Genomic DNA, 25030 nt, shown 5'->3' on the forward strand with positions numbered 1-25030 from the left:
CTCCTCGTTGGCTTTTCTGCCATTTCTACCTGCCAGTTCAGTGGTTTGGGGTGGCTAATCTATCATGTTGAAGGGTTTTGTCTCTTGAGTGCTCCAGGGAAAGGAAGGAATTCTTGTTTGGGTGTACCATGAGCTGTGTGGGGAAAGGATCAAGGTGGGCTTTGGGGTTCTTAGCCCAAGATGTGAGAAAGTACAGCGTGGGTGGAGGGGTTACCTTGTTCTCACCAGGCAAGCCCTGGGCTTCGGTATCACGTAGAAAACACCCCCCCAAGCTCTAGCTGCACTGTTTGTTTTTAAAGATTTTTTTATTTTGCATTGGTAGTTTGCCCGCATGTATGTCTGTGAAGGTGTGAGACACCCCCCTGCCCCCCCAGAACTGGAGCTTCAGATAATTGTGAGCTGCCATGTGGTTTCTGGGAATTGAACCCAGGTCCTTTGGAAGAGCAGCCAGTGCTCTTAAACCACGGAGCCATCTCTGGCCCCCGTAACTACACGGTCAAGCCACACTTAAAGAGCTCACATTCACTTTCTCCTCCAGCCTGAAAACCTTATATGGGGCCAGGCCTGCTCCTCAGCCGGTACTCTGATGACGTAACAGACAGTCCATCAATGCTCAGTCAATATTTGTGGGCCGACGGCTGCCAGCTGCCAAGGGTGGGAACAGAACCTCAGCAAGAGAAGGGCCCCATCCCGCCTAGTGGCCTGGGAGGGCTGCCTCAGTCTCCCCTGCACTCCCGGATTCTGTAGCCATGGGCAGTTGTGGAACACTTCCCTACTTGTAAGATGGAGCATGTGTGGCCTCGTGGAGCTGAGCAAGGGCTAGCTAGGACCACATGTAAGTCCTTGCTCCTCGTCCCAGTATCAGGAGATCCAGGCTCCCACTCCTGGGCACCCAAAGCCCTGGGCTCGATTCCCATCAGGGCATAAACCAGGTGCATGCCCAGTGACTGGAAATTCAAGGCCATCCTTGGCTAGATAAGAAGTTTAAAGCCAGCCTTGGCTACATGAGGTCTTGTCTTTAGAGGCAGAGGTGCAGAGAGGCAGGGGCAGACTGATGGGTTCATCCAGGTCCTAAGCCCGGGTGTACGGCTGAACCTATCTGAGAACAGGGTCTTTGCGGATGTAATCAAGCCAAGGTGAGGTGCTGTGCTGATCTTTTGAGGTGCAGGGATGGAACCCAGGGCCTTGTACATGTCATATGCTTTATCCCTGGGCTGTGCCCTCACCCATCTTAGAGTCTCTGCACTGTCTGCTTGGTTGGACGGAGGAATCAGCAGGAGATTACTAAAGCGTGCCCCTGGGCATGTGTGAGAGAATCGACTGGGCATGTACGTTAGCAGTGCCCAGGGGGAGTGAAAGGGGAGAGGAGAGAGCCAGGAGCACCCACGAGTCTCCCCGCTTCCTGCTGTGACACCTCCCACCGTCACGCCCTGCTCACCCCGGGAGCCAGGTGACCCTGGGCAGAGCCCTCTGAAACCCTGGGCCGAGATAAGCTGTTTCTCCCTTACTTCCTAGGAACTGATTAAGGCACAGGGTCACACCCTGCCTGTTGTTGGAGGCACAATCTTATTAGGCAGGTGGCCGTGTGGCCCAGGCCCTCAGCTGGATAGACCCCAACCCTCAGCAAAGAGGGACGAGAAGGATGTGCCCTGTACAGTGCCCCCTCCCACAGGCCACTGGAGACCCGCTTTGGTGGGGTCAAGGGGTATCTCCCATCCATGCCTCTCATGCAGCGTGCCACCCTCTCTGCCAGGGAGGGGGTCCAGGAGCCTCGATAACATACCTGACCCCAATGGTGAACATGCTGAGAAGGGGTTTCCCTTGCACCCAGCCAACCAGCATCAGGAGACCTGAAAGAGACAGGACAGCGTCAGTCTGGGCTCCTGTGTCCCCAGTGCCTCTCCGTGCCTTTAGCCGCTTCCTGAGGGGCCGTCTGGGAACCCTGGAAATAAGGAGCGACCTCAGGAGCTTGAAGCTGCACGGCCGGAGACTAACAATGACCTAGCATGCATGAAGGTCTAATCTCCAGAACTGAGGGGTGGGGGTGGGGCTGGGGCGGAAATAGTTCGAAGGGAATTAAGCTGAATATGTAGGCGTGGTGGCTCATGTTTATAATCCCAGCACTCTGGAGGCCGAGGCAGGAGGATAGCCGTGGGTTTGAATGCAGTATGAGCCTTGCTTCAAATGGACAAAAACAAAGAAATGAAAAGAACCTGCAAGCACCCATCTCTCCTAGTTAAAGAAGACACGTCTTATGGGGCGGGGGGAGAAATCCCGTTTTCTTTTATCCCTCTCCCGAAGATTCCCACGGAGCACTGAAGACGGCAATCACCAGTTCACACTGGGATGCGCTTTATATTCTCCTTCATATTCTGAGCTACTTCAAGGGCTGGGTAAGCCTCTGCTGCTTTCTCTTGGCTTGTTTGTTGTTGTTGTTGTTGTTTTTCTTTTTGCAGTGTTGGAGATCCCAGAGCCTCACACACACCAGCACACCCTCTACCACAGAGCCAGAGCCACACCCCTGGGTCACTGTTTTTTTTTAATGTCTTAGGTCTTGATCAAATTTCCTCTTCCTCTTTTGCCAGATCAGATCTCAAATGTTTACTAAACACCTGTCGGTGTGGGGAAGAAGTGGCCTGAGTCACAACTGAGACCCGTGAGCAAATTCACAAGACGTCCCAGCAATGGAGAAAAGGACTGAGGGTAGCAAGGCTAGGCCTCAGTTTCTACACCTGTAAAACGGGGTCATGACCGCACCTCCCTGTCCTTGCAATTGACATAAATAACTGTGAGAAGGACGCGGGCTCGGGCTTGTTGACTGTGATTAGGGGATGCCAGCTTTGCTCCGCAGGGCACAGAACACCGGGAACGGCCTCTGCTGGTGTGCGCATGTGCACGCATGCGTATGTATGTGTTTGTAGGAGTTCTAGAATATGACTGGCCAGAGAACTCTGCTCTCTCGACTGAAAACTTTCCTGAGATCCAGATGAATCAAGGTGAAATGAAATAGAGGGCTTTGTTAGAAACGAGAGGGGCGAATGGGGAGCCACGGCCCCCTCTTTACCTGCCCTCTGAGCTACCCTCGGTGACCTGCCACAGACAGCTTGAAATTGGTCATGCCAAGAGGAACTGGCAGATGCCTTCATCCCCTGGAGCGCCTTTGCCATCCTCACAGCCCCCGGGGGCTCCCAGGAGTCCCAAGGAACTCAGCTGAACTCCCTAACCTGCTGGGAAGGCTCTTCATCAGGGACTCCCTGAGTGAGCTGTGCCTTGCTGTGGGCGCGCCGTGGGATCAAGCTTTGCTTTAACGCAGGGAATACGTTTCTACAAGGTGGTCTCCCTTGAGACTTCCACCTTGGACACGTACGTGCATGTGTGTGATCGAGTGTGTGCAGGTGCCCGTGCGTGTGTGTGTGTGTGTGTGTGTGTGTGTGTGTGTGTGTGCCTATGTGAGCACAGGTGTTCATGTTGTGGCCAGAGGGCGGCCATAGTTCTTGGTGAGGTTGTCTTTGTTTTCTTACATGGGTCTCTCGGGGAGACTTAGGGCTTGCTGATTTGGTTTGGCTGGCTGGCTGGTGAGCCTCCCAAACCCACACGCCACTATATCCAGATTTTATTTTGAATATTCCTCTAAAAATTTTAAATGACAAATGTTTTTGTGTGTTCATGTATATGTCTGTGTATGTTTGGGTTCACACGCCATGATGCACGTATGGGGGTCGGAGGACAGCTTGCAGCAATCAATTCTCTCTTTTTACCTTGTGTTCTAGAAACTGAACTTGGGTCATCATTGCAATTGGTGGCAAGAATTGATACTCACTGAACCAACTCAAGGGCCCACGCCAGGCTTTTTAAATGTGAGTTTGGGGACTGAGTTTAGGTCCAAGGCAGGCACTTCATGGACTGAGCTAACTCCCAGGCCAGACATTATGTGTTTATTGAGACAGAGTCTCACTGTGTAGCCAAGGCTGGCCTCAAAATCACAGAGTTCTGTCTGCCTCATCTAGAGTGCTGGGATTAAAGATTTATGCCACTAAGCCTGGCCTCCATCACTTTTTTTTAATTCTTTTTTAAAGAAATTTCATCTTGCTGGGCACTGTGGCACACACCTTTAATCCCAGCTGTGAGTTCGAGGCCAGCCTGGTCTACAAAGTGAGTCTAGGACAGCCAAGGCTACACAGAGAAACCCTGTCTCGAAAAGCAAACAAACAAATTTCCTCTCTGGACAAGCCTGCTCTTGCCCTCTTCCTGACAAGGCTCTGTAAGCATCAGGATCCAAGTTCAAACCACCAGCCCCCATCCATGTAAAGAGCTGGGCATGGCTGTGTGTGCTTTTAATTCCAGCCCCGTGGGACAGAGAAAGGCAGATCCCAGAGCTCTTAGGGCAATTAGAAAGACTGGAAACCCTTTCGGGGCCGAAGGCAACAACACAGAGCATGTGGGAGATGTCCCAGAGCGGGGCTCTGTGTAAATGACCGCTGGAAGGTAGTGACCTATGAAGGGACGCTGGGCTGGAGTCTGGGCCCCGATTTTACCCTCTCACCCTCTCCATTCTCCACCATGCCTTTCTCTTCCTGAATAAAGTCTTTCTGCTTCTCAAACCATTCCCAAGCTTCTGGTCCAGTTCTTTCTTCCAGGGTACAAGAACCTGGGTCTCTCAGGAGCTGCCTTTCCTGACCTGACTCATTCCACTAGCAATGTAGTTATGGGATCTGCGAAGGCCACTGAGGGTAGGCCCCTTCTTAACGGCTCTACCTTGGCCCTTGGTAGAGATGGGGCATTCTGATCTGTTCCAAAGTTGGGAACATCACAGGCCGCCGTCTCTTTCCTTATGAGCTGGGTCTGGGGGTACTAGAGGCCCTCCAGGAAGGCTGAGTCACCCTAAGTCTTTCAAGGGTGGGAGGAATAAATATCCCCTTTAGAACACGATGTACTTTTATGTACTTTAAAACCTGCCCTTGTAGCCATCCTTCACAGCGCCTCACCAGGAAGCTCAGAGAAGTTGGCTCCATTTCTGAATCCTAACTCAGAAAAGTGTAACTTTTCCTTTTTATTCTTTTCTATTTTTTTTTTCTTTCAGGTATTAGCCAAAGCCAAAACATTTTTTTTTTCTGGTGCGTTGGGCTTTCTTGTTCTTTCTCTAAAGCTATTCCTGCCTGACCCTTTCTCTTTCTCCAAATGACTGCCATTGCATTCATTTGGATGCAATGTTGATGTCCATTGCATAACATTCTAGAAAGACATGGATTTCTGTCCTCCTCTTCCCCCACATTCTTCTCCCCAAAAGATGCCCTATTATCTTCTCTCAAACTCTAATAAAAATGTCTCCAAACTTCCTTCCAAGCTCATTTAAACATTCTTTTATTGCTGGGTGGTGGTGGCCCACACCTTTAATCCCAGCACGCTGGAGGCAGAGGCAGGAGGATGGCTGTGAGTTTGAGGCTAGCCTGGTCTACAGAAGGAGTTCTAGGACAGCCAAGGCTACACAGAGAAACCCTGTCTCAAATTAATTAATTAATTAATTACTTAATTAATTAGACCAGGAACCCAAAGAAGGCACCCCAGTTTTCCCAGTAATATGCAGTGCCCAACCCAGAACCCCTAAGTGTCACCAGCCCTGCTAGGTCTGCAGAACCCAGCAGGAAATGATTCCACTCACCGATGATGCAAAAAGAGAAGATTGTCAGCTGCTTGCCCAGCTTGTCCATACTCTTCTGTAGTGGAGTTTTAGGGGTCTGTGGGTGGGAGGGGGGATGTTAGGACCCCACGGTCCTTTCGCCTGTTCTGAGTGACGCCTACGTGGGCTACATGTATTATATATTTAATAAACACGGTAAATCTTATCTATTGGTTTCTTTGGCAGGGACACACATGGGAGCTTTGAGGATTTTGGGAGTTGGTTCCCTCTTTCCCATGAGTCACCAGGCTTGGCAGCACATTCCCTTGACCCATTGAGCTAGTTCACCTGCACACGTGCTAAGTTTTCAAAATGAAAAGTGAAGCGCGTGCTGCTAAATCCCATGTCCCCCAACTGCATGTAGGTGAGCAGGCCTGACTCTGGCTTAGGACAAGCCTGACGGAAGCTGTGGCCACCCGCAGCCCTGCTGCTCTCACCTCTTCCGCCTGCATCATCTTGAACACTTCTCCGAACTGAGACTGCTCCCCGGTTCCGATCACAACTCCCTGTGTGGAGGAGAGAGGGGGGTAGCACAAGCCCAGGGCTGCACTGGCAGGGCCCCGCGCTCTGCTTACCTGACCCTTGCCACACTGCACCAGTGTCCCCATGAAGACCACGTTGCTCAGGGTGCCGAGGCCCCCACCGCCTGGCAATGCGCTGTCAGTTTTGCTGCATGGCTCCACTTCTCCGGTGAAACTGGATTCATCCACCAGGAGGTCTGTGACCTGGGGTGCGAGGGGGCAAAGGGGAGGCCCTGCCATCGCCTCTTGCCCTTCGGAGGGTTTGAGGACTGGAACAGTACCCCAAGCCCTGAGAGAGATCAGTTAGAGAAGGAGCCTTGGAAACCCAGATAAAGAATCAGAAAAGTTTGGCTCTCTGGGCCCCTCCAGCAAGACAAGCAAGCCTCACACCCTCTCTAATGTGATTTGCAATGTCAGAATCACCAGAAAATGGGCTCAACTGTTTCTTGGAACACTTCTTTGCCTCCCCAAGAGCCTGGGCCTGCCTCCTGCCCAGCAGTGGCCACCACTGCGAGAGCACGTGGGCATGGTAACCCAAGGCTTCATCTGGATACCGAGGGAGCATCTCCAGGGGTCTGAGTGCTGCCCCTCAGTTCCCACCGTGAGGTGGAACAGGCCTAGTGAGATGGCTAGCAGGGAAAGATGCAGGGCAGGAAGGATGGACAGACCTGAGCTGAGACCTCAGGATGGGAAGGGACATAGTGGGGAAACAGGGCCAGCAGCAGGTGGGGCCCCTGCGTGGAGACAGCAGTGCCTCTAGGCAGAGGTTAGGCCGGGCTTGTAACGGGGGCCTTTTCTGTTCATAACAGCCAATTCCTGTCCATTTAACCTTCGTGGTCCTCCCCAAAGTGCTTGTCTCCAGGGATCCCTTCCTGCCCTCCACAGGCAGGGCAGGGCTCTTGGGTCACCAGGACTTTCTAGCATACTCTCCAAACAGCCACTGATGAGCTACCTCCAAGAGCAGCCTCAGGCCTGCTCCTCTGGGCTGTAAACCCAGAAGCTCAGGGCCAGGGCTGTTCTGTGCAGTATTCTTGGCACCACCATAGTGCCCTGTGCATAGAAACAGAAGAGCTGGGCCTGGCAGTGCCAGTCTGTCATCCGGAACTTGGGAGGCTCTACACTCATATCCTCACCTTCAGAACATGTGGATGTGTTACCCAGGTCAGCAGAGGGAACTTGGCAGCTGTGACAGGCACTCTGAAATGGGGAGGTGATACTGACTCCCAAGAGAGTAAGGGCAACGGCACCCCAAGATCCTTGGGGAGGATAGGTGATCAGAGAGGGGCTAAGGGCTGGAAGGAGCCGTAAGAGACGCAGGGGGCTGGCACCTCCCATCACTGGGAAGCTGCTGCTCTCTAGGGGAGGGGGAACTTGGGGATTATTACAGCTGCTGCTGGCGCATGACAGGCAGAAGTGACATAGAAGGATAGAAGAGTGGGGAAAGGAGAGTAGATCGGAGCCTCACAGCTCAGGTACAAAGCTACCCCAAGTGCCACCTCAGGAGGCCGTACAGCTGTATAGGCCACCAGGAGATGACAAGAAGGACTCCACAGTGTCAACAGGCCCCTTAAGGACAAACACAGCTGCCTGTGCTAACGCTGGGAAATCGGCTCTGACAAACGTGTCTTCATGCGACTTCAGTTGCAGCCGACACCACAGAGTGTGTGGACAAAGGCAGGATGCCTGTGACATCACTAGTGGTCCGGGTCTGGTGGGGCCAACACTGTGTGTGCACATGATTGTAGATAAACACCGGCCTCTTCCCCGGAGCCTCAGACGGAGTGTCTGAATGAGAAGCGGGTAGTTGTGGGGAGGAGGGCACAATCTCAGGGGTGACGCAGGAGCTGAGTGGGCAGAGACATGAGGAGGCCTGACATAGAACTGGGGACCTAACTCCCACACCCCCGCCCGGCATGACCAAGGTGGCTGTGCTGGAGGATGAGGGCCAGGAAGGCTCCCTCCTTCCCCAGGCCATGTGTGTGTACACTCCTCTTCCTCCACCCCCTTACATTCCTGTCCCTAGTTCTAGGGCCTCTTGATAAAGCTTACTTGGAGTTCTGACAACCCCTTTCCATTGTCTTCACTCTAGACTCCACAGGAGGAAGGATAGCCAAGAAGCCTCGCCTTTGTTCCCAGCCAGAGGAACAGAACGTAAGGCTTTGTGACCCCGTGCAGCTATGCACAGGCTATTGTGGGTCCCGTCCACAGGCTTGAGAGCCTCCTGTTCCCGGAACTCAGTCTCGGAGCTTAATCACTGATAAAGGTTTTCTGCCGTGAATAAACAAAGCTATTGATTGTCCCAGGGAGCTGCAAAAATGCCAACAGGGAGATGTGTGGGGCGTGATGGTGTCACCTTTGTACTACCAACACGCACAGGGCATTACTGAAATGAATATGAGCTGCGGGAGCCAGTGGTGGTAGACGGGGTGATGCCGAGAGGGACCTAGAGGCCTGTGGCCTGCTCAAGGCTGCATGAATGGAAATCGTCCGCCAGCATCCCGGGCTGGTCCATTGCAGGTTGTGGATTGTCTGGTCCTCACAGAAGCTCGGTACAGTCAGAACAGACACGTTATGCAATGAGACGCCCTGGCAAGGACTTACAGGCCAGGGTTCCCCTGCTCCTCACACACAGGAGCCAGATGATGTCCACACAGCCCTGCATCCATGAAGCTAGTTAATCCTAACTGCCCGGGCTGTTATCACCTCCCGTGTGACACATAAAGAAACTGAAGCACGAAGAGCTCCAGGTTACACCGTTGGCATTTCAGGTGCCGAGTTCAAGACCAGGCTCACCCGAAGCCCCTCTCGTGGCCCTGCCTCTTTGCCTCCCAAGAATACTTGGCAGCAGACTGGGCTTCCTGACGGGCTGGCTGTGCAGCGTCCCCAGAACTCCGTGAATAAATCCCTCAGTTACCTGCCATTCATCCTGCTCCCTAGGAGCCCAAGTGGTAACTCTCCTGTTCTCGAGGAGTTCCTCACTTGTGTTACTGTCACCCAGGCCTTTCTCCAGAATGTGGCATTGGATCGTGTATGGTTCGGCTAGACGGTAATCTGAACCTTCAATGTGTGTGGGGAGACACCAGAGTAGCCAAACCAGACCTCTGCTGCCCTTGATGGTCCTCTGCCTCAGTTTCCCTCATTGCGTTGAAGCAGCCCATAGCCCACCTCCTTCCCCCAGCCCTGGATGATTTTGCCATGATGATCTGCTCTGTAAACCACACAACCAGGGCTGGGGGATAGCTTAGTTGGTAAAGTGCTTGCCTTGCTAATACAAGGACCTGACTGGAGTCCAGAGCCATGTAGGGAGAAAAGAGAGAAGACAACAATGAAGAGGAGGGGGAGAAGGAAGAGAAGGATGACGAGAAAGAGGAGGGGGTGGTGGCTAGGCTGTGGCAGTGAACACGGAACTAGGGAGGCAGAGACAGGTGGGTCCATTGAGCCAGTTGTAGCTACTTGGTGAGCTCTGGGCCAGTGAGAGATTCTGTCTCAAAACCCAAGGTACACAGTGCCCGAGAAATGACACCCAAGCCTCTACACTCACATGCACACACATGAGCCTGCACACATATGCACAAAGCTGCAAATAACCAACTGCCTGGAAGATGCTCAACCGAAAGAACAGATTATAGTAAATTATTATAGTCTCTCTGTGTCTCTGCCTGTCCCTCAAGAGTGAAGACAATTGCTAACATTTCAGGACCACGGTTGGCTGTGGGTACCAAGCTGGAATGGAAGCCACCCAGCCAGGGGGCCTCTGTTCTTAGCTTGGGAATGGTGGGTTGGGGGGGGGGTCTGCTCACCTCAATGAGACGGATGTCAGCGGGGATCCGGTCTCCCGTGGACAGGGAGACGATGTCTCCTGGGACCAGGTCTCGTGCGAGCAGGTGCTGCAGCTTGCCTTCCCTCAGGCTGCGTGGGAGAGGAGGCAGCAGGGTGACCCCCGTTTCATGACCTCTGACAACTGGATTCACAGATCAACTCGGTATTTTTATTGCAGGCAAACTCTCGAGACTTTTACAGCTCCATTTTCTAAACTCCTGCCTCTCACAGGGCTTTGGGGAGGCATCTGGCTACCAGCTGGGAGCTTCTGCAGCTGGAGGCCAACTGTTCTATGGCCTCCAAATGGCACCCAGGAAAACACTCTTTGGTGCTGAGAGAACATACTACCCTGGCCTAGAGGCTAGGGAGGAAGGATGTCATCGGGGTCAGCTCCAGTGCCTGGGACCCTGGCCCTCCTCAGTGCGTGGCCACCTATGGCTGTCTGGGCACATGTTCCTACTGCTAATGCCCCTCTTCTAATGCCCCTATCCCAGCAGCTAGGGAGAGCTACGGCAAGCTCCCTCCTGCCTCAGACTCTCCGGCAGCTCCTCACATCCTTGGATTCAACCACCACAAAAATCTGCCACCTGCTCTGCCTTCCTGTTATTCCTGGTTCCACTCAGGCCTTAAGCACACCCCCTTTTTGTGATCTTAGGGTCTTTATAGACCTTAAAAGATAGGGGAGGAATCCCTTTCCTCCTGGCAGGGGACTTGATTTTGCTCAGGCCTCCTCCCTTCTCTACAGCCATGTGTTTATTTAGCTAGTGGTTTCATCCTTGCCTGTGACAGGCTTAGACATGAACACGACACAGAGCCCTGGCGTAAGAGACAGGAAATGATGCTGGAACATGGGAGAAAGGCTTCCTTGCCTTGTACACACAAACTCTCTTCAGTGGGACCTTTGTATGTTTGTGACTGTGGTGTCTGGAGCTGTGGCAGCCATCTTGGCACCGAAAGGGAAGCCAGTCAGAGCACGATGCCCACAACCTGAAGATGTCCAAGCCCAAGCCCCTGGCTCCATGTCAATCAACCCCCACTCTGATCCCTTGCTATGACACGATATCATTTCCTTGTGTCCTCTGCAATTAAGTTTGCCATTCTCTGTAGCCAAGAGCACCAGGCACACCCCTGCTGCTCCATGGCTCCTTCCTTCAATGTCATCTCACAGCTGTCCTTGTCCCTCCCCCCATCACTGCGACACTCCTGTGGGTTTGGTTGGTTTGGTGTATGTGGTGCGGGCTTTGGGAAGTGGTGAGCACCTGCTGCTTCCCAGTTTTCAGGTCTCTTAGTTCACTACCCTGTCTCTGAGCTCTCGGGGGCCCAGTCTCCCCATTGCTCCCACAGGGATGACCTCATCGCTGTGCACCCCACTGTGTCCTGCTTTGAAAAGAAAATTGTCTCTGAAGTAGGCTCTGGGGATATTAGTGATGCACGCAGTTATGGAAAGGTCAAGGCTTGGTATTTAAGCTTAAAGTCAAGTGGTCATCACAGATCATTCACGTTTCTGGCTGCTTGGGTGATAATGTCCCTTGTCTGGGTTTGTGACAGCCTCACTGTCCAGCCAGCAAGCCCAGGTATTCAGGGTTGCCTGCAGCTTCTGGGATGTTCACCCTACCCATGGCTCCATCTCTCCCTCACCATCCTCACTGTGCCCGTCTTCCTCTGTCTGGCATGTGTGCTTCTCTGTCTTTGTCCTTCCCTGTCTCTCTGTCTCACACGCCTGTGACTGCTGGCACCTTGGGAGGCCTCTCAGCAGGCCCAGGGCTGCGTGTCTGAGTCTCTCGGCATCTCAGGCCACCATGGGCCTCTAGTCCTCATTTTGAGAAGCACAGGTACTGAGGGGAGCTGGGCCTCAGCCGGGTCGGTGGGCAGGGGGAGGATAAGTCTTTTCTGAGTCTCTTCGGTTCCAGCAGGCACCTTGCTATACAGTACCTGAAAAGCTGGCCCCGGAGCTGGGAGGTGGCTCATCAGGTTCAAAGGTCACCACCTTTTCACTCAGCTGCATTTAAAGTCCTTCCCAGGCACCCGTGGCTCGTGACCCCACACTTCTAGAAGTTTCTAGAACTTGCTGCACGTTGCGCTAGGTTGAAGCCCCAATCTAGCCGTCGAGGACACATGGTTGCTTTTACTATTTTCCTTTTCAAACCTCACTAATAGGAGCTGGGGACAGTAAATGGCAGAGGAGTAACATGTCGCCTGGCAAGAGGCTGCCATCTGCCCAGAGCTGCTGAGCCAACCAGAGGCAGCAGCCTGTGGGAGTGTGGGTAAGAATGGCCCCCACAGTCTCCTGTGTGAATGCTTGGTCCCAGCTTATGGATCTGTTTGGGCAAGGCTAGGAGGTGTGTTCGGGTTGGATGAAGTGTGTCACTGGGGGTTTCTAAAAGCTCATGCCATTCCACTTGGCTCTGTCTATCTGTCTGTCTGTCTTCCTCATGGCTGTTGTCCCAACATGTAAGCTCTCAGTTAACTGCCCCAGTGCCATGCCTGCCCTGCTTGCCCGATGCCATACTCCCTGCTACAATGATTATGAACTCACCCTCTGAAGCTGTGAACCCCAAATAAACTTCCTTTATAGGTTGCCTCAGTCACAGTGTCTTCAGAGCACTAGGACAAGTTAGCAAGCCACTTTGCCACATATAGCCACGCCATAGCCACACTGTGCTCTCTGCTGCTGGGCCTGTTACTGTTCCAGTTTAACTTCTTGGTCCCTCCCTCCAGGTAAAACTCGGGTTTTGGCTTCATTTTCCAGGCTCTTCCCCTCTATCTGTAGCCCCAAGTCAAGTTAGATCCTAATGCCAGAGCAGAGGCCCAGAGAGATGGAACACCTCCTGTCTTTGGTCACACAGCACGACACCACCAGGGCAGACACTGGGTCTCCTTACCCACAGTGAGACTGAGGCAGCTCTCGCCATGTCACACCACGAAGGAGCGAGCCCCAGCCCATCATTTGTCAAACCCATCGGCTGCTTCCAAGAACCACCGTCTCGCAAAGCCCTGACTTACCAGTTGCACTCTGGAGGCACCAGCTTGGTCAGCTCTTCCAGAGACTTCTCCGACCTGTATTCCTGGCAAGAAGCACATCAGATGTGCCGTTCAAAGGTGGGAACCCCGACAAGTTCCTGTCATGTCCCAGGTACCCCACCCAAATGGGACTCAGGGTGCACACACCTGGATGAAGCCGACAGTCACCACGATGAGCACGGCCTAGAAGACAGGGTGTCGGGAGGGAGGCCATGAACACTACTCACAGCTGGAGCACGGGGACTCTGAAAGCACATTGCACTCCAAGCCCCATGCTGTAGGCTTGTGATCCAAACCACTCAGGAGGCGGAGGCAGAAAGCAGCTTTTTGAGACTAGGTCTCATACGGCAAAACTAGGGCTTCAGGGGTGTGTGTGGGCCTCAGAGGAGCCCCTGCTTAAGATCCCCCAGTCAGTGCCAGGACCATGGCTTGGGGACAAAGCTCTTGCCCTGCATGGATGAGGCGCTGTGTTCCATCGCCGGAGCCACCAGCACAGAATAAACAGAACATACTGCTGTTCTCTTTGCAAACCAGCTGCTCTGTACAGAAACTTAGAAAGCCGCCAAGTGTCCCCCGACTCATAGCAGAAAATCACCAAATCCTACTCCCCGGGGCCTCCCACACTGGGGAGCCTTTCCAGATTTTCCTGCAGACACACCTTCCTTACTGCATCCTGCTTGACACAGACTATTCCTTGACAGCCTGCCTTGTTTTCACCCTTTAGCTCCAGGCCTCTCCTACCCCTGCATGTGTGGCTCCCCCCCCCCCCCCCGTGTGGCTCCCCCCCCCCCCCCCCCCCCCCGTGTTCAGAGAGATGCAGGGAATGCTGAATGCCAAGTGTGACACAAATGATGTGATTAAACCCAGAGAGGTGTGAGGGTGTGAGGGTGTGAGGGTGGAGGCCATCAAGGCAACGTGGGGTTGGGGCAGCATAAATGACTGTCATTGGCTCAGGGTTTCTCTTAGGGCAATGAAAAGTGTTTTTGAACTGAGAAGAGATGATCAAATGGATGTGCAAAATTCCACTGAATTCTTCTCTTTAAAACCACCAGTCTGGTTTTTGTTGTTCTGTTTGTTTGTTTGTTTGTTTTAGCAGTCTCTCTATGTAGCCCTGGCTGTCCTGGAACTTGCTCTGTAGGCCAGGTTTGCCTTGAACTCGCAGAGACCCACGTGCCCCTGCTGACATTAAAGGTGTCCACCACTAACCTGACTAAACTCAGCAGTTTCAATATCTCGCTCACTAAAGTGAGAAACGTTTTAAAGGTGAGGACACCTCTGGGGTAAGTGAGGGGTGAGGGTGCCCTGCCTCTCACAGGCTCATGCACTTAAACACTTGGTCCCGGAGACTGGTGCCATTCTGGGAAGGCCGTGAAGCCTTTGGGAGGTGGGAGCAGAGCTGGAGGGCAGGGGTGGCTGGGGGAGGGTGGAGGTTTCCCTCCTGGCTCTGCTTCCTGAGGTGAGCAGGCAGCCTTCTCTGCAGGCACAGCTGAGCACTGCTCCCAGAGCCATGCCTTCACCATGCTGCCACCACAACCGCGCCTTCACCACCAGGTGGACTGCCCCCCTCTCAAAGCTGGAGCCAAAAATAGAACCTTTCCTGGGATGTTTCTTTTTGGTATTTGGTTGCAGCAGAGGGAAAAGTAACATGTAGGGAGTGACTGTGTCTCATAACAGACACTCAGATCTCATGGAGAGGGGCGAAGACATCAAAACAGCCTCCCCCAAACAGACCCCTTCATCCTGGGGCCGCCTCTGCCACGCAGACCCCTCTATGCTGGTGGATTTGCTTGTGTTAATCTGTCCTTTTTTCACTCTGTTCACAGTAAACTCCCTACCCCCTTCTCGGAAATAGCCAGCCACAGCGGGGGATAGCTCCATTGGTAAAGAACTTACTTTGTGGGTATGAAGAGCGAAGTTACATCCCCAGAACCCAAGGAAAAAGCCAGGCACAGCGGTGTGTGCCTGCAACCCCAGCACTGGGCAGGCAGAGACAGGGGGATTCCTGGGACTCACTGGCCAGCCTAGTGAGCTCTGGGCCAGTGAGAGGCCCTGTCTCAGAAAACAAGAGGATGGTTCCTGAGAACCGGCAGCTGAGGCAGACTTCTAGCCCCTGCACACGTGTGTTCCCACGTGCATAACACCCGACATAACGACTTTCTGAAAAACAAGTGCAGCAGACACGGCCAGCCCTGAGCAACCCAGCCCCGAGCAACCCAGCCCGAGAGCGGAGGCCACCGGTCACTCACCAGTGCGATGCTGATGGCATCTTCGTACTCTTTGGTGAGGACGCTCACCACGGCAGAGCCCAGCAGCAGCAGGATCAGGGGGCTGCTGAACTGGAAGACCAACAGCAGAAGCTTAGTGTCACAAAGGCCGGTGGGGTTCCAGCCTGCAGCTGGTGGTGGGCAGCTCAGGCCTTCTCGAGAGGCCAGGCTTCCAGTTGGGCCTAGAGTGGCTGAGGGCTTGGGAAGGGGGTCCCTCATTCCTCCTCTGCAGGGAAGTCCACCACTGAGGGACTTCTGGGCTAATCCTGACACTGTCCTCACCCAGACCCAGCCCTGACTTTGAGTTCTCTGGCTCACCTAGCCACACCCCATCAAGGATCTCATGGTGGACGCCCACCCTGGCTGCCGTCACCAAGAGCTCCTCTCTTGCCACAACAGACCCCCCCCAAACCTGTGAACCACAATCATCCTGCCCCTGTGGTAACCCCTGGGACTCTGGTTTTAGTCCCCACACATGTCACACGTGTCACATAGGGTCTGAAGTCCCGAATCTCTCTCCCGAGAACTTCCCATTATTGCTCTGTCCATCGATACTTCACGTCACGACTGCTCAAAAAGAACTATAAACACAGAACCAGGGTCAGGGAGCAGAGGCAAGGGGACCGAAAGACCCACAAGCATGCCTCTGCCTCTGAGCTTCCCGGTGGCCGAGGCGCAAAAGGAAATATGACCCACTGTGCAGGCCCCACAACCCGAGAGAAGTGCTTCTGTGTGCATTGGTGTGACTTGAGAAGGGACTGGATCCCACCCTCACCCCTGGGGCCACCCGGTGCATATCCTCGGTGGGAGGACCCGGTGGGCTGGGGCAGCTCAGCAGCAGCCCTGAGCTGGCCCCAGCAAACGTCTCAACTCTACCATGCAGGGAGGCACAGGGACATTTTAGTTTTAAGTGATGATTTGTCTGTGCTTCCCTCCCTCTCTCCCCTCTTTCTCTCTCTCTCTCTCTCTTTCTCTCTCTCTCTCTCTCTTTTTCCTGCAGCCCAGTGTCTCCTCAAACTTGCTACATGGCCAAGGATGGGCTTGAATTCTTGGTCCTGTTCACGTTCAAGTGCTGGGGTCGAAGCCATCCACACCATGCCTGGCTAGTTCTCTGGGTCAGCATTTCACTATGTAGCACAGGCTGACCCAGAACTCAGAGCAATCCTTCTGCCTCAGCCTCTTGAGTGTTGGGATTACATGTATGAGTCTCTGTGCCAGTTGCTCCTGGCTCTTGAGAACCCTGCCCAGGGCTAAAGAAGTGTCTGCTTCCCACAGAGGCAGGCTGACCACAATGCCGTTTGGTATTGGTGGAATGGAGAAATGTGGCTGTGCGCTCCAGGAACGGCTCCCAACCCAGCAAGCAGTTTCTCATCCTCCTTGCCAGGGCCAGAGAAGAGAGGGATAATGGGAAGGGAAGGGAGCCCCATCATACAGTGGGATGCTTGCAAGCTCTGGAAGTTGGGTCTGACACATGGGGTGGGGTCTGCTGGCACGGAGACGGGGCCTGCTACCCAACAAAGCCCACGACCTACTTCAAAGTACACAGTTTCATCTAGAAGGCTGCATTCTCCCCAAGAGCAACATCACAGGATCCAGACGCCTCCTCTCTAGACCCCACTGTCAGACCCAGCAGCCAGCCCACTGGTCACAGAAGGAGGCAGATAGGAGGGTCCCCCGCAGCTGCCTCAGAGCAGTCCGGGGGTGGACGTAGGAAGGGGCGAATATGCGCAGTGTGTACAGAGAGAAGCTCTGTACACGTGGGCCCACAGGGCTTGCACATGCGCACTCCAGCCCCTCTCCCATAGGTGTGTCCTTGAACTTATGGAGGGAGGAGAGGTGGGAGCAGGTCTTTAGCACACAGGGAGACTGAGAGCGGCTTCGAGGGCTATGTACGTGGGTCCTGAGCAGCGCTGCAGGAAGTGTGCAAATAGAGGCTCCAAGGGACTTGACGGGGCAGACGTTGGATGAGGTCCCCAGAGGAAAGGAAGACAGGGTAGGCACCCAGCAGAAAGCCAGTGGGACAGAGCTTTCTCAGCCCTCCATGGTTTGAGCCTCCATCCTTAGACTCTAACTTCCAGGAGCCTCCACTGCCTGAACAACAGAATTTCAGGAACCTTCTGCGTTTGGCCGGAGCTACCCGGTGCCTATGGGCCAGTTTTGGTGCCAAAACCGTCAATGCAGGATGCTGAGAACTGAATGGTGATCAGGGTGAGGGGCATAAGGTGTGTGGGGGTGGGGGAGATGCTGCCTGAACTGTGATTGGTTCCTGAGGCAGCCAATCAGGAAAGCTTTACACATAGACCCTATCAGGGGGCAGCAGGAGTCTATAAATAGGAAGATTGCCAGGCCTGGCCTGGAGTGAGAAAGGGCCTGGTGGCTTCAGGTATCGGAGATCTGTTCCTGGTCACTGGGATTGGATACTGGCACTGGGCCGGGGCAAAGTACAGACTTCTAGACCAGAAGGGACAGCCGTGGTCATTCCCTGTTTCCTAATGGTGGCCATATTTGACTTGTAGACTGCCCATCAGCACCAGGCCAGCATGGAGCTCAGCAGCCGAGATTGGTGGGTGCCCTGGGGCAGGCTGTGGCAGCATGACCTCAGCACCAAAACCTTCTTCTGGGTGACTTTGGGCTCCTGCACCCAAGATGAGCAGGTCAACTTGAAGTTCAGAAACACAGGTGTGTGAGTGCGTGCTCATGGGCGTGCGTGGGCAAAGCACCAAACTCAGCTTTGAAAAAGTAGCTTCTGGGAGCCAAACTCAGGTCCTTGGTGCTCATATGGCAAAAATGCTGAGCCATCTCTCCAGCCTGACAGTAGCTTCACTTTTACAGTTGAGGCACACTTCTGCTTAATTTTTTTCTACCTTGACCTTCTGATTTGCCAGGGCACCCTGTGTCTCTCTTTGCTTCCTCCAGCTGTGTGCCATGGGGAAAGCCTTCCCGCTCCTCTGCCCCACCCTCCCACACCCTCCCCACTTTGCAAATGCCTTTAGGGGGTTGATACAATAAATTAACACTACTTATTTACTTAGCATTCAGCGTGGTGCCTGGCATGGGGCAAGTGTTCCTATCATTGATAGTAAGGGTTATCTGTATCTGTAGTCACCTATGCAGGGCTCTTCCTGGAGGCACGGGGCATCCGAAAGGACAAAACTGTTTATCTTGAAACTCATTTACCCCCACACCCCAGTTGGGACCTGTCCGAGGACACACAGGGTCAATATTTAAAGAATGAGCGCTCGGCCCGCCCTTCCTGGCCAGTGCCCCTAGTGAAGGCAGAGACGCCTTTCCTGCCCCTCACCTGATCCAGGTATTTCTTCCACACCGGCTCAGTGTTATCAGTGACAAACTCATTCCAGCCGTGGACCAGCCTACGCTGGGCCACTGCGAACTCCGACAGGCCTCTGTCCAGGTCTACCTGAAAGGAGAGCGCCAGCGTGGGATGAGTACGGCAGCAGGCCCAGCAACAGCCCTAAGAGCCGAGTCACAGGCGCCAGGCCTCTTCTGGGGGAGACTAGGAAAACGGGCTTGTCCCTGCCTCGGAGGTGGCAGCAGGAGGCACAGGGAGAGAAGGGACACAGTAAGTCAACAGGTCAACACAACAGCCTTGAGCCACAGCACCAGCAAATGGGGCTGGAGAGGGGAGAGTGAAAGGCCAAAACGTGGCCTCTTCGAAAAGAAGGGGAAAAAAAAAGCTTTGGCAGCTAGGGAGATGAGTCAGTCAATGCTTGCCTTGCATGCACGAGGACCTAGGTCAAACCCTAGACTCAGGAAAGCTGTGTGTGGTTGTGTTTGATGGCAACCTCAGCACCAGGGAGAGACAGAAAGATCCCTGGGGCTCTCTGGCCAGCCAGACGAAGCCAGTGAAGCTCCGGCCTGGGAGAGACCCTGTCTCAAAGCACAAGGTCAGACACACACACACACACACACACACACACACACACACATACACACACACACACACACGCACATGCACACATACACACAGAGGTTTAGCTGCCACCTAGCAGCATTTCAGAATATTAAACAGAATTACCACGTGAGCCAGCCATTCCACTCTGGGTATGTAGGCCTAAAGGCATTGAAAGCGGACACAAGGAGGTGCTTACGCCCCCACACTGTAAGTAAGCATCATCTGTCTCAGCAGTCAAGAGGAGGAGGCAGTCTGAATCTGTGAGGTGAATGGCTAAGCTGTGTCACGCAGGCCTGTGACAGGGCTACTCAGCTTCAGAAAGGAGAATCATCCTGTTGCTACAACAAAGTGTGGACCTTGAGAGCAGAGCTAAGGGGGACAAAGCATTCCCAAGAGAAAAGCTGTAAGATTTCAGCAAGCCCCCACCCCGGCAGTGCAGTTTATATTATAGGCCGGATGTAAACTGGGCTGTGGGGCCAGCAAGAAGGAGGTGGCAGCTGCTGCTGCTGCTTAGTGAAGACAGAACCCAGGCTGGCAAGATGGGCACAGTTCCAGAGACAGATAACCGTGCCATTGGCAAAGACCGGCAGCTGTCCTTAATAAGACGTTCACTTACAAACATCAAGAAACCCTGGGCTGATGGGGCAAGCCTGTGATCCCAGGGCTTGGTAGGCCGAGGCAGGAAGATCAGAAGTTCGAGGACAGCTTCAACTGCAGAGTTAGTCTGAGGCAGCCTGGGCTACACGATGTCAGAGAGCTTTGTGCAGCGAGGAACTTACTGAGAAAGCCGCACAGAGCTGAGGGTGAGGGGAAAGCTGGGGTGGAAAGGAAGGCTGAGCTCATTTTCTAGCTGGGGAAATGTATGGGCAAGAAAGAAATTTCCTCCCTTGTCACTAAGAAACAGGACCTGAGATGGACAGCTAGGTCATTCTTAAGGCCTTTTCGTAGCACCTCGTGCCCTTTCCCTGCTGGACTTTTGTTTTCCCAAAGCGAGATGAAGTAAGGTATGTAGGTACCACTCACACATGTACATATCTGTGTTCACACATGTCCACACATATACCCCACACCCAGGCAGACACTTATGCATATGCCCATGTAACATATATAAGCATGCACACACACATGTACATACATGCACAAGTATACATATGTACACGCACACACCAACAACACGTGTGCATACAAACCCTTCCACATGTACACGACATATACCCCATACCCAGGCAGACACTTATACATATGCCCATGTAACATATATAAACATGCATACACACATGTACATACATGCACAAGTATACATATGTACACGCACATACCAACAACATGTGTGGGTACAAACCCTTCCACATGTACACGCATACACACTGTAATACCCATATGTATACATATGTACATGCACATGCACACAACATACCCATGCGTACATGCCCACACATATGTACATACACACACATCCCAACACCCACTCACAGATACACACACACGCTCTTGTAATACATATATGCATGCATACACATAATACATATATACAGGCACTCACACATGTGCTACCATGTCTGCCCGGTATTCCAAGTAACAGGAGCTAAAGGCATGATGGCTGGCTCCCGGGACAGCAGCACTGCCGTTGCACGCTCCACACCGACAGCTCTGCGGTGCCGTCTCCTGATCCGCAAACCGCCTCACAGTGGCAATCCCGGGCACGGCTTATTACCACAGCAGGACTTAGAATCCCCATCAACGAGGTTCTGGAAGCACTTCCAGAGCGGCCTGCGATTGCCCCTCCCCGGATGTAGGGGAGGGGCCTAGCTGAGCCCCAGCGCTCATCTCTCCCTCTTCCTGACTGCAGAGGCAGTGTGACCGGGTGCACCACGCCCCTGTCGCCATGTCCTTCTGTGATGGGCAGAACCTGGAACTGTGAGTCAGAGCAGACCCGTCTTCAGGCTGCTTTTGGGCGGTGTTTTTGTCATGGCAAAGAGAAAAGCAATGGGTGCAGACGCAACGTTCTTACGTGGAAGGCTCTGGCCAAGTCCTCTTTGCTGCATTTACACGCCTCCCTGGGCGGCAGGGCTGCGACTGTCTTTTCTCTGTCGATGGCTTTCAGCTCGCACTGCTCGCCGATCTGTGGAGAGAGCAGCGCGGCTGGTGAACACTGGTCGTTTTGCTGCGAGGCCCCTGGCTAAGGCAGGGCACACGTGTGCAAAGCGTGCAATCCTCGAGGACACGCGCCAGCCCGTGGGATCTGCTCCCACACTGGGAGACGTCCGTGCCCACGCTCCCTCCCGGACCTCCCAAAGTGGTTTTTCCAGTGTGAACTCCACAGAAATCGCCAGGCGCCCTGCACCCTCCGACTGCTTTCCCTGCCCGCTGGCGATGGGCGCAGCGCGCCACGCTGCTCTTTCCATGGCTGCTCGTGTTTCCTCCGAGGGGTGGATTCAGCGCCTACCCAGCCTGTGAGGGCTTGAGGGGTTTAGCTATAGACATTCGCTATTACTGACACATCTGTTTAGAAATAACCTTTTCCTGTCGTTATTATGTTCCAGGGTGTGTGTAAGGTGCGTGTGTGGTCAGCTCTTGGTGTTCTCTATTATCCTGTTCACTTTCTTTTCGTCTCTTTTCTTTCTCAGGACCGGGTCTCTCACTGAACTCAGAGCTCACCCACCGGCCACACTGGCTGACCAGTGAGCTCCGAGGCCCCACCTGGTTCTGCACGCCTGTGCCCTGGGTTAGGTTACAGATGTGCCACACATGTGTGTCACCACGCTCGTGTCTATGTGGACACTGGGGATCTGAGTTCAGCTTCCCTGTTTGTGTACCGAAGCACTTTGCCATCTGAATGATCTGTCCGGCCACACGAAACCATGGGATTAAGGGTGATATTTTACACGTACGTGTTCAAAACCCTGACCTCTCGCTGCGGGAATCTAGGTTAAGTATAAGCTGAAGAGAACGCCTCCCGTGGCAGTGTGGAACCCTGGTCCCGTGAGCCTTTGTAAATGGTTTGAGGGAAGGAGTGGAGGCTGCCGACAGAGTCTACAGGCCTGAGATCTGTGCCCAGGGCCCCAGGCACAAACACCCAGAGGCCAGGGACACTGGACAACACAGGGCTCTCAAGATGCTTACAGTGCTCTTCCCAGAATTCTGACCCTGGGACACGATAGCATCTTTTCCTTCTCGAGCCATCGCTGGGAACTGGGAAGGAGGAAGGGAAGGAGGTGCTGACAGCTTCCTTTAGCTGAGGTGCAGTCCAAGTTCCTCTTCCGTTTCTCACCAGTGCGGCACCCCGACCTCCAGTTAGCACCCGCTGGCCCATTTGTCCTCAGGAGCCAGCAACCACATTCGTCTCCTGGGATTCTGCTCCTGGTGCCAACGACCAGAGCCTGGCAGCGAGGGCACAGCTTCTTGCCAGGCTCCATGGTCCCCAAATGTCCCCATGCCATTAATGAGCTTGCTGCACAGCCCCTTGACAGGGAAATATGACCTCTGGGCTGTAGGCTCTAGTCCTGCTGTGCCCATCCTGCCCTCACTCTTTTGCCCTCTGTATGGGAGACAGCCCTGGGTGTGAGCACACCTGACCCTCGCCCTCTGGCTATACCACACTTACTCTCTAAATGCAGGTCCTGTGACCTCGAATCATCATATGTGTATATACACACATACATATAGACAGACATAGACACACATACATACATAAATATACAATATCTACATATATATATATATACATACACCCAGAGGCATACATAGACATATACCATATACACATATGCACACATAAATACACACCACACACACACACACACACACACACAGGCTTGGTGACACTCAGATCCTGGCTGCTATCCAGACATACCCATGTCTTACAACCTGGCTGCGGTGGCTGACATCCCCCGACCCCACCCACCCCAAGTCTTTGCAGCCGCAGCCTCATTTTCTCTGAGGTTCAGCCTCTGTGCATTTCCTCCAACAGAATCCCCACACTAGCTGACCTTCCCTGCCCCCATGCCTCCTCTGTGACCCTGGAGTATTGTTTGCCTGCAGCAAACAGCCTGCTGCTCCCATGTGGGGCCCTGAGGCAGCGGTCCAGGAAACAGACTTCTCCAAGAAGCTTCCCCCACAGCGTCTCACAAGGGAACTGAGCCCATGAGAGACCCACAAAGAACAAACATGGTCTCCTATGAAAGACATAAGCTCAGCAAACAGTCTGGAGCTCAGTGCAGAGGCACCGTGTGGGCGGCAGCGTGCAGCCCCCTCAGTCCCATCCGGACCTTCAGCCTCCCTGTCTATCCAGTGCCCGGATCTGTTCATTTCCCTTCTATCTCAGGGATCTCTGTCTTGTTCTGGCGCTGACATCGTGCGTATTCCTCCAACACGCCTGTTAAAACCGGCCCCTGCCTCGGCTTCCTCCTCTGAGTAGTAGGGATTGTCACAGCCCGGCACCGCAGAATGGCATCCGACGTTGGACAAGAGGGGAAGAGAGACCCACATCTACTTCCTGGTGCCAAGAAACCGTAAACACAGGTGATAAGGGGACAGCAGGGTTTTTTCCAGGAACAGAAATGAGGGTCCTGAAGAGAGCACCAGGCTTAACTAACAAGAGTGCAGAGGCCCAGTCAATTCTGACATCCAGGCAAGCCCTCAGGAATTCCTTCGTGTGTGTGAACCTGAGGCTGCCTGAGACACGGATCTACTATTAAAACATTAAAATAAATAAAAAATTACTCAAACTGGACATACAGCTGGAATCTCAGCACTTGGGAGGCTGAGGCAGGAGGATTACCGAGAATGCAAGGCCACTGTGAGATACGTGGCAAGGTCCTGGTTTGTTTATTTGTTTGTTTGTTTTTGTTTTTTTAAATACTATGACTAAAAAAGAAAAAAGAAAGCCACAGGTCATGTGTGTGTGTATGTGTGTGTGTGTTCATCTTGCAATGGCATTAGGTATGAAGATGAGAGATGCTTAGAAATGCGTGCTACTGCCTTGATGGAGTCAATGAGTTCTGTGATGGAGACTGGGGGGTCACAAGCTAAGGCCAGCATCGGCCTCCCAGAGCTGGGAGAGGCAGGGAAATGTTTTCCCCTGGAACCTGAGCACGGAGCCACTCTGCTTATACTGGCTTTTACGTGTGAGACCCAGGTTGAACTCTGTTCTCCAACCACCAGGGAACACGTGTGTGCGGCTTGGAGCCATGGAAGTTTGTGGTGCTATGTCAGAGCAACAGTGGTGATTCCGGTGTTGCCATCACCTGCCTGCCGAGCTCCAAGCTCCAGCACCTCCCGGTACCTAGACACCCAAGTCTCCCGCATGGCTCCGCTGGCCTTATGGGAGAGGGGCTGCCGGAACCCAGCTAAAGCAGGAGCATCAGCACAGCCCATGCGGAACGGAAGATGCCACAACATTCCATAGATTGGAGAAGAGATGAGAACAGTCTCGGTGTTGCTACCAGAAAGGGAGGGGCGGGTGGCCACGCAGATGCGTGCACAGCCATGCACAGGAAGGCAGTCAGAAGGGAGTGTTGTTCACAGTGCAGGGGCCCCCTATGGTGGCACCGCCCCTCACGCCCACAGCAGCCAGGCCTGTGCGGTGGCCTCTGCAGCTGGCGGGAGTCTACCCTAACAAAGCCTCGCTCCTTGATTCCCTGGCTTCTTCCTGAATGCAGGGCGCTCTGCCCGCAGACTGGGAGACCACAGTTCCTGTGCTATGCCAAGAAATTACGTAAGCACCTTCACTTAAATCAACAAGGAGGAACACGGGGACAAAGATGAAGCCATCCGAGTGCCAGGGGCAGCCAAGGCCTGCCTTTTCTTAGGATCA

At 53.6% G+C, this 25030-nt stretch overlaps 1 protein-coding gene across 1 annotated transcript in view; it reads right to left on the minus strand.

Annotated features, from left to right (window-relative positions):
• The window catches only part of Atp2c2 (ATPase secretory pathway Ca2+ transporting 2), a 61980-nt gene that overhangs the window by 23838 nt on the left and 13112 nt on the right, over positions 1-25030 (minus strand). Inside the window, exons 2-11 of the mRNA XM_060391886.1 lie at positions 21227-21337; positions 18604-18720; positions 15285-15374; positions 13186-13221; positions 13021-13082; positions 9999-10107; positions 6253-6402; positions 6115-6183; positions 5660-5735; positions 1784-1850 (exon numbers count right to left, since the gene is read on the minus strand). Of these exons, the coding sequence (XP_060247869.1) occupies positions 1784-1850; positions 5660-5735; positions 6115-6183; positions 6253-6402; positions 9999-10107; positions 13021-13082; positions 13186-13221; positions 15285-15374; positions 18604-18720; positions 21227-21337 (887 nt within the window). The remainder of the gene's footprint in view (positions 1-1783; positions 1851-5659; positions 5736-6114; positions 6184-6252; positions 6403-9998; positions 10108-13020; positions 13083-13185; positions 13222-15284; positions 15375-18603; positions 18721-21226; positions 21338-25030) is intronic.

This window comes from Meriones unguiculatus, chromosome 10 (genome assembly GCF_030254825.1).
Source record: "Meriones unguiculatus strain TT.TT164.6M chromosome 10, Bangor_MerUng_6.1, whole genome shotgun sequence".
Taxonomy (NCBI): Eukaryota; Metazoa; Chordata; class Mammalia; order Rodentia; family Muridae; genus Meriones; species Meriones unguiculatus.